General features: G+C 44.6%; 1 protein-coding gene across 1 annotated transcript in view; it reads left to right on the top strand.

The window, feature by feature from the left end:
• LOC120021844 (endothelin-converting enzyme 2-like) overlaps positions 1 to 4,838 on the top strand; it is a 44,450-nt gene extending 39,612 nt beyond the window's left edge. The window contains exons 14-18 of the mRNA XM_038965691.1: positions 903 to 1,013; positions 1,081 to 1,148; positions 1,287 to 1,477; positions 1,783 to 1,878; positions 4,662 to 4,838. Coding sequence (XP_038821619.1) covers positions 903 to 1,013; positions 1,081 to 1,148; positions 1,287 to 1,477; positions 1,783 to 1,878; positions 4,662 to 4,838 — 643 coding nt within the window. The remainder of the gene's footprint in view (positions 1 to 902; positions 1,014 to 1,080; positions 1,149 to 1,286; positions 1,478 to 1,782; positions 1,879 to 4,661) is intronic.
• The last annotated feature ends 7,751 nt before the right edge of the window (positions 4,839 to 12,589 follow it).

Genomic DNA, 12,589 nt, shown 5'->3' with positions numbered 1-12,589 from the left:
ACTCGAAGTTTACTTCGATATGATGGTTATTATATCAATATTTGCTAGGAGGGGAGGCCATTTTACCAACACATAAAGATCCCACCCTGTCTAGTGTATTTTCTTTCTCCATCAGGCCTGTCATTTTTTATCCGACATGTACTTTACTACCATAAAAAACTAAACCTTCGTAGAGAGAACTGAAAGGTGTCCTAATGTATTTTTCTCTCTCACTGTCACGCCCTGACCTTAGAGATCCTTTTTTATGTCTCTATTTTGGTTTGGTCAGGGCGTGAGTTGGGGTGGGCATTCTATGTCTTGCATTCTATGTTCATTTTTCTATGCTTTCTATTTCTTTGTGTTTGGACGTGTGTGGTTCTCAATCAGAGGCAGCTGTCTATTGTTGTCTCTGATTGAGAACCATACTTAGGTCGTCTTTTTCCACCTGTGTGTTGTGGGTAGTTGTTTTCTGTCTTTGTGTCTGCACCAGACAGAACTGTTTCGTGTTGGTCTATTTTTGTTATTTTGTCTTAGTGTTCTGAGTTAAAATAAATATCATGAACACGTACCACGCTGCACTTTGGTCCACTCCTTATTCATCAAACAGCCGTGACACTCGCTAACATCCTTTCTAAATGCAAAAGTAATTAAAAAAGTAATCATCCAGTTTATCAAAAGTATTTGTAATCTGATTACTTAAAAAAAAAAAAATGTTTTATATTCTCATGGAGAAAATCCAAATAGCACTCAATTCCCTATATATATATATATATATGTATATGTATAGTATGTGTTTATATATATATATATAAACACATACTATACAACTCCATCCATTCCCTTCCAGAAATGACTATGAGCTGTCCTCTCATGAGCCTCAACTGGTTTGCTCTCTTACACTAGTCTCCGCCACCTCCCCCTAGATGGAGTATGACCCCTCCCACAGTCAACGCCTACTACATGCCCAACAAGAATGGAATTGTCTTCCCAGCTGGAATCCTTCAGGCACCCTTTTACGCCCAGCATCACCCCAAGTGAGTGTGTGCGTATGAGTGTGTGCGTGTGTGCTTGCATTTCTGACCCCATGTGAACTCTCTGCAGAGCACTGAACTTCGGGGGGATCGGAGTGGTGATGGGACACGAACTCACTCATGCCTTTGGTGTCCAGGGTTAGTGTCCACCTTTAACTTACACTCCACAGAACTCATAAACACACCCACAGACCAACACACACCGCGGCATGTATACATATACTGTGCATGATCACTAGGTGTGCTTTAAAAAAAATATTTGTATTCCTTAATCAGGCAGGGAATACGACAAAGACGGGAACCTTCGGCCATGGTGGCAAAATTCCTCTGTGGACGCATTTAAGAATCTCACGGAATGCATGGTAGAGCAGTACAACGGGTTTAACATCAATGGGACGCATATAAATGGCAAGCAGACGCTGGAAGAGAACATTGCTGACAACGGAGGCCTAAAGGCAGCCTATAATGTGAGTGGGTCTCCCTACTTGATAACACATTAGATTTAGCTGCACACATGTCTGTCTAGTAACCTCCCTAATCACTGTAGTAAATCTGAACTGTTGTGATGGACAGTGATGGGCTTGAGTGGTTATTTCCCAAATCCATTGCTATGTAATTCTAAGGCAATTACATAGTTACTGCTATGTAACATGTTACAAAGATGTTACCACACAGGACTCTTATTATACTATACTATTACTGTACTTCACCTCAGGGCCAGCAGAGTGGTAGTTCATGTTTCTATAGCAATGGTGTTTTCTGTTGTGTTCAGGCGTACCAGGCATGGGTGCAGGAGAACGGTGAGGAGAAGAGGCTGCCGGCAGTCAACCTGACCAATGACCAACTGTTCTTTGTGGGATTCGCCCAGGTGGGTCATGGGAGTGTCAACAGAATACATTGCACACATCCTGATAGAGTTCAAGTCAAATACACTACATGACCAACAATATGTGGACACCTGTTCGTCGAACATCTCATTCCAAAATCATGGGCATTAATATGGCGTTGGACCCTCCTTTGCTGCAATAACAGCCTTCACTCTTCCGGGAAGGCTTTTCACTAGATGTTGGAACACTGCTGCGGGGACTTGCTTCCATTCAGCCACGAGCATTAGTGAGGTCGGCCACTGATGTTGGGCGATTAGGCTTTGCTTGCGGTAGGTGCTCCAATTCATCGCAAAGGTGTTCGAAGGGGTTGAGGTCAGGACTCTGTGCAGGCCAGTCAAGTTCTTCCACACTGATCTCGACAAACCATTTCTGTATGGACCTCGCAGACTATTTGTACCCACTTCAGCACTCGGCGGTCCCGTTCTGTGAGCTCGTGTGGCCTACCTCTTCGCGGCGGAGCCGTTGTTCCTCCTAGACGTTACCACTTCACAATAACAGCACTTACAGTTGAGCGGGGAAGCTCTAGCAAGGCGGATATTTCACAAACTGACTTGTTGGAAAGGTGACGTCCTATGACAGACGTTGAAAGTCACTGAGCTCTTCAGTAAGGCCATTCTACTGCCAATGTTTGCCTATTGAAATTGCATGGGTGTGTGCTCGATTTTATACACCTGTAAGCAATAGGTGTGGCTGAAATAGTCTAATCCATTAATTTGAAGGGGTGTGTGTGTGTGTGTGTGTGTGTGTGTGTGTGTGTGTGTGTGTGTGTGTGTGTGTGTGTGTGTGTGTGTGTGTGTGTGTGTGTGTGTGTGTGTGTGTGTGTGTGTGTGTGTGTGTGTGTGTGTGTGTGTGTGTGTATGTGTATATATATACTGCTCAAAAAAATAAAGGGAACACTTAAACAACACAATGTAACTCCAAGTCAATCACACTTCTGTGAAATCAAACTGTCCACTTAGGAAGCAACACTGATTGACAATAAATTTCACATGCTGTTGTGCAAATGGAATAGACAAAAGGTGGAAATTATAGGCAATTAGCAAGACACCCGCCAATAAAGGAGTGGTTCTGCAGGTGGTGACCACAGACCACTTCTCAGTTCCTATGCTTCCTGGCTGATGTTTTGGTCACTTTTGAATGCTGGCGGTGCTTTCACTCTAGTGGTAGCATGAGACGGAGTCTACAACCCACACAAGTGGCTCAGGTAGTGCAGCTCATCCAGGATGGCACATCAATGCGAGCTGTGGCAAGAAGGTTTGCTGTGTCTGTCAGCGTAGTGTCCAGAGCATGGAGGCGCTACCAGGAGACAGGCCAGTACATCAGGAGACGTGGAGGAGGCCGTAGGAGGGCAACAACCCAGCAGCAGGACCGCTACCTCCGCCTTTGTGCAAGGAGGAGCAGGAGGAGCACTGCCAGAGCCCTGCAAAATGACCTCCAGCAGGCCACAAATGTGCATGTGTCTGCTCAAACGGTCAGAAACAGACTCCATGAGGGTGGTATGAGGGCCCGACGTCCATAGGTGGGGGTTGTGCTTACAGCCCAACACCGTGCAGGACGTTTGGCATTTGCCAGAGAACACCAAGATTGGCAAATTCGCCACTGGCGCCCTGTGCTCTTCACAGATGAAAGCAGGTTCACACTGAGCACATGTGACAGACGTGACAGTCTGGAGACGCCGTGGAGAACGTTCTGCTGCCTGCAACATCCTCCAGCATGACCGGTTTGGCGGTGGGTCAGTCATGGTGTGGGGTGGCATTTCGTTGGGGGGCCGCACAGCCCTCCATGTGCTCGCCAGAGGTAGCCTGACTGCCATTAGGTACCGAGATGAGATCCTCAGACCCCTTGTGAGACCATATGCTGGTGCGGTTGGCCCTGGGTTCCTCCTAATGCAAGACAATGCTAGACCTCATGTGGCTGGAGTGTGTCAGCAGTTCCTGCAAGAGGAAGGCATTGATGCTATGGACTGGCCCGCCCGTTCCCCAGACCTGAATCCAATTGAGCACATCTGGGACATCATGTCTCGCTCCATCCACCAACGCCACGTTGCACCACAGACTGTCCAGGAGTTGATGCTTTAGGATGCTTTAGTCCAGGTCTGGGAGGAGATCCCTCAGGAGACCATCCGCCACCTCATCAGGAGCATGCCCAGGCGTTGTAGGGAGGTCATACAGGCACGTGGAGGCCACACACACTACTGAGCCTCATTTTGATTTGTTTTAAGGACATTACATCAAAGTTGGATCAGCCTGTAGTGTGGTTTTCCACTTTAATTTTGAGTGTGACTCCAAATCCAGACCTCCATGGGTTGATAAATTTGATTTCCATTGATCATTTTTGTGTGATTTTGTTGTCAGCACATTCAACTATGTAAAGAAAAAAGTATTTAATAAGAACATTTCATTCAGATCTAGGATGTGTTATTGTAGTGTTCCCTTTATTTTTTTGAGCAGTGTATATGTATATATATATATATATATATATATATATTAGTGCACTTGCAAGGATTTTGCCTGACCACATCAGGTTGTAAAAGTTTTTCCTAGTCAGATCCTGCTGAGGATGAATTTCTGGCCCTGCTTCATGAAATAAGACATGGGGGTGAAAGTATTTTGGGGTGGTAGTAAGAGTGGACTATTACAACTACTGTTTGAGAGAAGTGTCAACCAAACTGAGTCCAAATTAATGAATTATACACAACAGTTGGAAACACAGAGAGGAACACTAGCTACTGTCTGACTTATCTGGGGATCCTCTCTTCTCTCAGGTGTGGTGTTCCGTGCGAACCCCAGAGAGTGCCCACGAGGGACTCATGACAGACCCCCACAGCCCCCCAAAGTACCGCGTCATCGGCACCCTCTCCAACTCGCCAGCCTTTGCAGAGCACTTCCATTGCCCCGCTGGCTCCCCGATGAACTCTGGTCACCGCTGCACAGTGTGGTAGGGCCTGGCAGAACCACAGGGGGGCGCTGTCTGTGGAGTCTGCATGGAGAACCAAGAGGAGGAGGAGTTGATCTCTGCGTTGGACCTTTTTTCCTATTTTATTCTTTGTACATAATGATGGACTACTAGTGGTTTTTGAGTAGAGCAGGACAGACTCCAGGTTAGCGAGAGGGAGGCGTGTTGAGAGAAAAGTTGTCGTCTGCTGATGTATGTGTAATTCCAGTGTTAGGGGATGGTATTTTTCCTATTTTTCCACTCCCCAGTCTCCCACACCGGTGGGGCACAAAGACACGTTTTATTTAGTGTTGGCTGCACTTAGTAGGGGGCCGGGGAGGAGGAGCCATTAGGGGATGTCTGTCCACACCCCTTTCTCTATGCTTCCGGGTCATAGCTGTCCTCGCTGTGTGCCCTGTTTACAATTGAAACCGGATCCCTCTTTCGACTGAGGGATCTCCCTGAAACCACTATGACCTCACAGGAAGTGCTCGTCTCCCTCTGTGACCTCGCAGGAAGTGCAGGAACTTCACTCGGACATCACAGGATGGGTTCAGCTGCCTCTGACCTCACAGGAACTGCAGAAACTTTGCTGTGACATCCCATGATGGAGGTTCAGCTGCCTTTGTGACCTCACAGGAAATGCAGAAACGTCGCTGTGTTTGGACGTTGCATATGGTTTCATCTCGATTGACATCTATATTCCCTATATAGTATACACAAATGTACTATTAGGGCCCGGATGCTACCAATATTTCAATAATCGTTAATATCGTGGCAAAACACAAAGCGGATTTAACTTCTTTGGGGAAACAGCCCTGATGGAAACAAACATGTTATCCAGAGTGAAATGTTTTTATTTTCCAAGCTATAGCACACAATATTGTACATACAGATTGGTTGGGTCTGCTTGGGTCTGAGATGGGTCTGCTTCGTGTTTTCATTTTTGCCAGTATTGTCCCGGCCCTATGCAGTATATGTGTGGCTCTGGTAAATAGTAGTTCCCTATATGGGGTGTCATTTAAATAGGGTGAAATTTGAGATGGCGCCATATAGACTCACTTCTCCTTTTTCTGTTGCATCACAATGAATCCCCCAGCAGTGGTGTGGGATCTTAATACTTTAAAATGGCCTCCCCTCCTATTTACCACGTTCTACTACTGGACAGATGGAAGCGCGACGAAGCCTACTGATAACCCTTGCCAACATATTGCTTTTAGTTATCCCATTTCTTAAAGATTGTTGGCGAGCATTTTGAGTACATAGGAACGGGTACTTAGAAAAGCCACGTAACAGTGTTGATCCAACCAGGAGCAGGGTGCCAATGCCCCTAGACGCCGATCTAGGTTCAGTTTAGCATTTTCAGCACTAATGGTTAAGGTTAGAATTGGGGGAGGGGAAGATGTATTTTTGTTCCAGGTTGATTCTTTGTTTCTCTGTATGCTAAGGGAGTGTATTTCAATATGTGTGTGTGCATGAGCAGCCTTAGAAGCTTGTTTGATATTTACTGTGTTTAATCTGTCAGCTTCATTGCAAAAGGATAGTTTGTGTATGAGTGCGTGCGTGCGTGCGTGAGCGAGGTATGTATGTATGTATGTTTGTGTCTGTGTGTGTGTGCACGTATGTATGTGTGCAGATTGCTTTGATACACCATCCCTACTTACGTTGAACTATCAACAATGTCAAGTCTGCTGCAGTGATTTTACCTCGCATTCCCCCCAAAATACTAATTTGAAATGAATGGCTATGTTGAAGGGATATGTTCCTAAATAACTTATTGTTTGTACACACTCCACTCCAAAGTACTGCAGGGTGTGAGGCAGGGTGTGTACAGGATTCGTAATCGGGTTACTGCTGGACTCTTGTTCAATTAAACTATGTCACTGTTTTATCTCCCGTCAGCCACTTTATGTACTAGTCCCACGTAGTGCTCTCCGCTCCTGTCTGCACCTTGCAAATTTGTTTCACTACAAGACATGGAGATGTGTCATGACCATAGGAGTACTGCACCTCACCACACTCTACCCCATACAGGACAATCCCATTGTCTTCCGACAGGTGGCGCCACTCAAACTCAACACCAGTCCTTCAATGCAGACGGAGTTGCGCCATCTAATGTGAGACAAGGAGGTGAACCAATCAGGGTCAGTTGCTATTGGCTGCTTTTATATTTCAATGCCGCCATCTGAGAACCTCCTGAACTGCCGGTTTGCAGAGCCATAGAAAGAGAACGTTTCGGGGGGAAATCAGCTGTTCAATTTCACAACAATAAAGAACACCATGATGCGTCCATCTAATTCACGATAACGGTCACGTTCGCACGTTTTGTGAAATCCGATATCTAACAAGAGTTAGAAATGTGTTGTGTACAATAGACATAGCTAGCTATCTGAGCGTTGTGCCCATGGAGATGCAGTGAGCTCCAAAAGTATTGGACAGTGAAATAGTTTTGGTTGTTCTGGCTCTATACTTCAGCAATTTGGATTTGAAGTGACACAATGACTGTGCTTTAAGTGCAGTCTGTCAGCTTTAACTTGAGGGTATTTTCATCCATGTCGGATGAACCGTTTAGAATTTACAACACTTTTTGTACGTAGTCCCTCAATTTTATAATTCATTCACTTGTGTGTATTAATTCACTTGTGTGAATTAGAGTAGAAAAAAGTGAAGTATTTGGTCTCTCATTCATAGCACACAATGACTACATCAAGCTTGTGACTCTAAAAAGTTGTTGGATGCATTTGTTCTTTTTTGTGTGTTTCAGATTATTTTGTGCTCAATAGAAATTAATGGATATTTGTGCGTCTAACTTTCTCACAAGTCATTATTCACGATTCATTCAGGACTATCTGTAATCATGGTAGCACCCACATAACGTTGAATTGTTTAGAAACATATTATATTCTTATTTACAGTAAAAGTGACTCCAAAATGACACAATACATTATTTACTATACATTTATATTGGGCACAAAAAGAAACAGCAAATGCATCCAACAAGCTTTTAGAGTCACAAGCTTGATGTAGTCATTGTTTGCAATGAATATGGGACCAAATACTTCTCCCAATACTTTTGGTCTCCTAAAATTGGGGTACAATAAGTGCTGTAATTTCTAAACGGTTCACCCGATAAGGTTGACAATACCCTCAAATTAAAGGTGAGGGTCTGCACTTTAACCTCATATTCAAATCCAAAGTGCTGGCGTAGAGCCAAAACAACCACAAATGTGTCACTGTCCCAAGACTTTTGGAGCTCACTGTAGACAGAGGACTCGTCTTTGTATCTGTGCCATTATAGCATCTGTGACAGCTTTGGAAGCATCTCCATTTTGAAGTGGTCACTTTTCTTCTTCACGATTGGCTGATGACCCAGTTGGACATGACTCCAACAGGGTCACTAGGAAGGATCAGCCAATGAAGTTGGAAGTCACACCCAGTTGACTACATTTAAAATGGTAAAAGCCCTCAATGGTGCTACCCATGCTAATTTGACCAGAAGTGTGAAAAGGATATTACAGCCTGGCGAAGAGAGCGATATCATTTATCTTACTTAGTCCTTTTCATTCCTATGTGGAACATTATGCTTCCACAAGCAAACTCCACCTCTACAAGCTACCGGTTTAGCGGACCACATTTCTGGGAGATTGTTGAAATTGAAAAGTCAGCATAACTTTACTTTAGGGATTTTTAAGGCACATTGTTGAGCCCTGATTAGTAGAAACAGGGCTGATTTAACTAAACCACCAGGGTTGTGTTCATTAGGGCATGCAACAGAAAACGTTTAAAATGTTTTGCAACTGAAAATGAGCATTTCTTATTGACACGTCCAAAAACGCCCTCCTTGTTTGAGTCCGTTTTGTTCCATTTGGTGCCTAATGAACATTGTCCTGTCAGTCAGCACCTGCCTAGCAACCTGCTACCACCTCTCCCCATCTCTGTGAGCAACAAATAAGGCAGTCTGCTAACCTTTCAAGCGATCTCTGTATGAAAAACCCTCTTAGGACAGGGACCGTACATGCATACAGCTGGTAGTCACTTTTGTGTCTTAAGTATGTCATTGTCAATGTGCAGTGTTCTAGATGCCAGACTCCTATTCGCCTGTGGCTGTGGAGCAGACTGGCCGCTCAGCTCCTCATGTCGCTGTACTCCAGCCAGGGTTGGGGTAGATTCCATTTCAATTATGTTGATTCAGGAAGTAGACTGAAATTCAAATGTTTCCCCATAGAAAAGCATTGAGGAGAATTGGAATTAGAATTTCAGTTTATTGACTGACTAGAAATGGAATTGACTCAGACCCTGCTATACAATGGAATGGAAATGACCCCAACCATTCTGCAGTATTTATTTTGCTTTGGGGTTTTTAGTTTATTTTGTTCTTTTTATAAAGGCAAATGGCCAATTCTATCTTGTATCGGGAGACCCTGCCCCACCTATAGTGCAACATTCTGCTCTAGTACAAGACTGTAAACAAAACCTTTTTTACTGAAATAAAGGAGACCTGTATATAAAAGTGGTAATTTTATGTCTCCGTGATTGTTTAACATAAGTATGAAATCTTACCCTAACTCATTTATTACCAGCATATCGTATTTATTATACATGCTTACATCAAGTAGTAAGGCATACCTGCAGAGACTTTTAAATTGGAATATCAGTTTGTCTGGATTGACTGAATATATATGGATTTGCCCCGAAGCTGGTCAGCCGAGGCAATATATTCCACAACATCTCCTTCACCACTGTCATCTCTCTTGTCTAGATTGGGAACATACACAACTAGGGTGCAGTAAAGTGATGTAGTTAGTATATTGATGAGATTTCGGAACCATGCCTAGCCATCAGCATTGGGGTCGATTGCATTTTAATTCAGGAAATCCAGGAAGTAAACTGAAATTCTAATTCCAGTTTTTACATTGCCACACAGTACACCAACAGTCATTCTGGAAGTTCTCACATGTCCATGTATAGTAGAATAACAGTCAAAACAGTATAGAAATCTGAAGTTATATTGTCTGTAAAAGTCAATGTTTTCTCTACTCCACTCACCATCCAAAGTGATTTGAACTTGACCCATCTATCAGACTTCTGAACTTTCTTGATTAGCTACATTTCTTGATTTATTTTGTTTTCTTGAATTTCTTGATGTACAGTATATGTAACGGGGACAGTGTGCTGCTAACACCTTTGCTTCCCACACTGTCCAACCTTCCCCATACTGGGCTCGAACCAGTGATCCTCTGCTTCGCAACTCAAGTGACCGTCCTCCTTGACAATGTGCGAACTGATTGGATGGCTCCTGTAGCATTTGTGGTGCAAATCCCATTCAAGTCACGGGACTGATATTAGCATTTTTTGCACATGTTCAAATCATCTAAAATGTTAGTCAACCAAAGCACGGATTGCTGTCATACCTTGTCCATAGACTGCTTACAGGGTAAGGAAACCAATGTAATTGTGTAAGTTGGGTCAACTGTCCCTTTTAACTCGGTTACACTCACCCCTTCTAAGCTACCCCAGCCGTTGAGATAAGCCCAACTGCCAATCCGGGTCACAGTACCACTAACGTGGGTCAGTGTGCTGCTAACAGCTTACCTTCCTCCAGTGTCCGACTGCCCCGAACCAGTGATCCTCTGCTTCACAAACACACGTGACCCCCCTCCTTGACAACATGTCCATTGATTTTACCACACCAAAGGTAGCGATTGGATGGCTCCATCAGCTAGCTGTGAAGTGAGCTTATGGCACGTTCTGAAATAAAACTCCAAAGTCAATTTATATCTGTAAAAACAAGAATGATCAACTTGACCAATACAAATTTCAATATTTCCCCCCCAAAATATATAATTTTGAAAAGATAAATTATTGCTGGCTTGCGTGAGTGCATGCATCTGGTGTGTTTGTGTGCTGTGTGTGTGCATGCATGTACCTGTATGTCTCAGGGGGTGTGGGGTGAACGTAGCTCCAGCTTCACAGCAAACAGCCTTCTCCTTCCCTCTCCCCCCTCCCTTCCTTGTTAATGTTTCTTCCCTCCCTCTCTCATCACATCAATCCTACCAGGATTTGTTGTTCTACGTGCTGTATCCTGCAGTGCCTCTGGCAGTAGTGACAGTTCGGGCAGTTAATAACTACTATGATAGAGGAGTAGAGTAGTTGCTGCTGCTGGAGACACCACAGGGACCAAGCCTGTTATTCTGGGGAGAACATTAACAGAGTAGGACTGCCGAGGAGATCCTTCACTTCCCATCTATAGTATCTGGACTGAGGAGGGACACCACCTGTGATGGTGATTGAGTGAAGGTTCTGACCTGGTTGTGCACCATGTGAAACTGGATGAACACAAGTGAGCTCTAAAGGAGAGTAAGAAGCGGTAGCTTCGTCTGTCCGGTGACGTCCACAAAGCATATTGCATGTAACAGTTACATGAACCTACAGCATAGTCAAGTAAGTTAAGGTTTCCAACATGTTCAGATTACTGAACAACTACTGCTATGGAACGGAGAGTTACCGCAAGTTGCAAAGAAAACGGGAACATTATTAGACTAAGCATAGGTGATTGGATAAAGTGACAACTAAGAGACCAAAAACAATTTCGTCCAATCAGCGTAAGCTAACTATGATGTGGCTGGCCATGGTACTGATTTCTGTGTGTGGGTGCAAGTAGGCAAAACATGTTGACTCACCCTACTTGTAGAGAAACGCCAATGCCATCCTCTCTTTAATGACTCATACAGTACACTTTTTTAGTTTTTTGTTGTCCTAGGCTACCTGGCATAAATGCTTGCTCACTAGCTAGCCTAACCTCCTTTCATGGGCAACAGTGCGCCAGCAGGGTCGTTCATAGATGTGCGTTCATAGATGACCAGCAGGGTCAAATAATAATAATAATCACAGTGGTTGTAGAGGGTGCAACAGGTCAGCACCTCAGGAGTAAATGTCAGTTGACTTTTCAAAGCCGAGCATTCAGAGTTAGAGACAGCAGGTGCGGTAGAGCAAGGGAGTCGAAAACTGCAGGTCCGGGACAAGGTAGCACATCCGGCGAACAGGTCAGGGTTCCATAGTCGCAGGCCGAACAGCAGAAACTGGAGCAGCGGCACGACCAGGTGGGATGGTGACAGCCAGGAGTCGTCAGGCCAGGTAGTCCTGAGGCATGATCCTAGGGCTCAGGTCCTCTGGCAGGGGAGAGAGAGATTGAGAGAGAGAGAGAGATGGGAGAATTAGAGGGAGCATACTTAAGATCACACAGGACACCAGATAAGACAGGAGAAATACACCAGATAGGACAGACTGACACCAGCCCCCCGGCACACATACTATTGCAGCATAGATACTGGGGACGGAGTATAGCCCACGAAGATCTCCCCCACCACACGAGCCTGAGGGGGTGCACGACCAGACTGGAAAATAACGTCAGTGCCTCAACTCACTCAAGTCAAGTATAGCAGAAAAAGCCTGGCAAGACATGATGCACCCCTCCTAGGGACGGCATGGGAGAACACTAGCAAGCCAGTGACTCAACCCCTATTATAGGGTCAGAGGCAGAGAATCCCAGTGGAGAGAGGGGAATGGCATGGCAAAGACAACAAGGGTAGTTCGCACTCCTGGGCCAGATTACACTCAATCATAGGGCCTACTGAAGAGTTGAGTCTTCAGTAAAGACTTAAAGGTTGAGACAGTCTATGTCTCTTACACAAATTAAGCTCAATAGGAGATAGCTCTGCCTCCCGGTATTTTCTTAGAAATTCTACTAACAATTAGCAG

Source organism: Salvelinus namaycush, chromosome 26 (genome assembly GCF_016432855.1).
Source record: "Salvelinus namaycush isolate Seneca chromosome 26, SaNama_1.0, whole genome shotgun sequence".
Classification (NCBI taxonomy): domain Eukaryota; kingdom Metazoa; phylum Chordata; class Actinopteri; order Salmoniformes; family Salmonidae; genus Salvelinus; species Salvelinus namaycush.
This window is presented reverse-complemented; position numbering and strand designations above follow the sequence as displayed.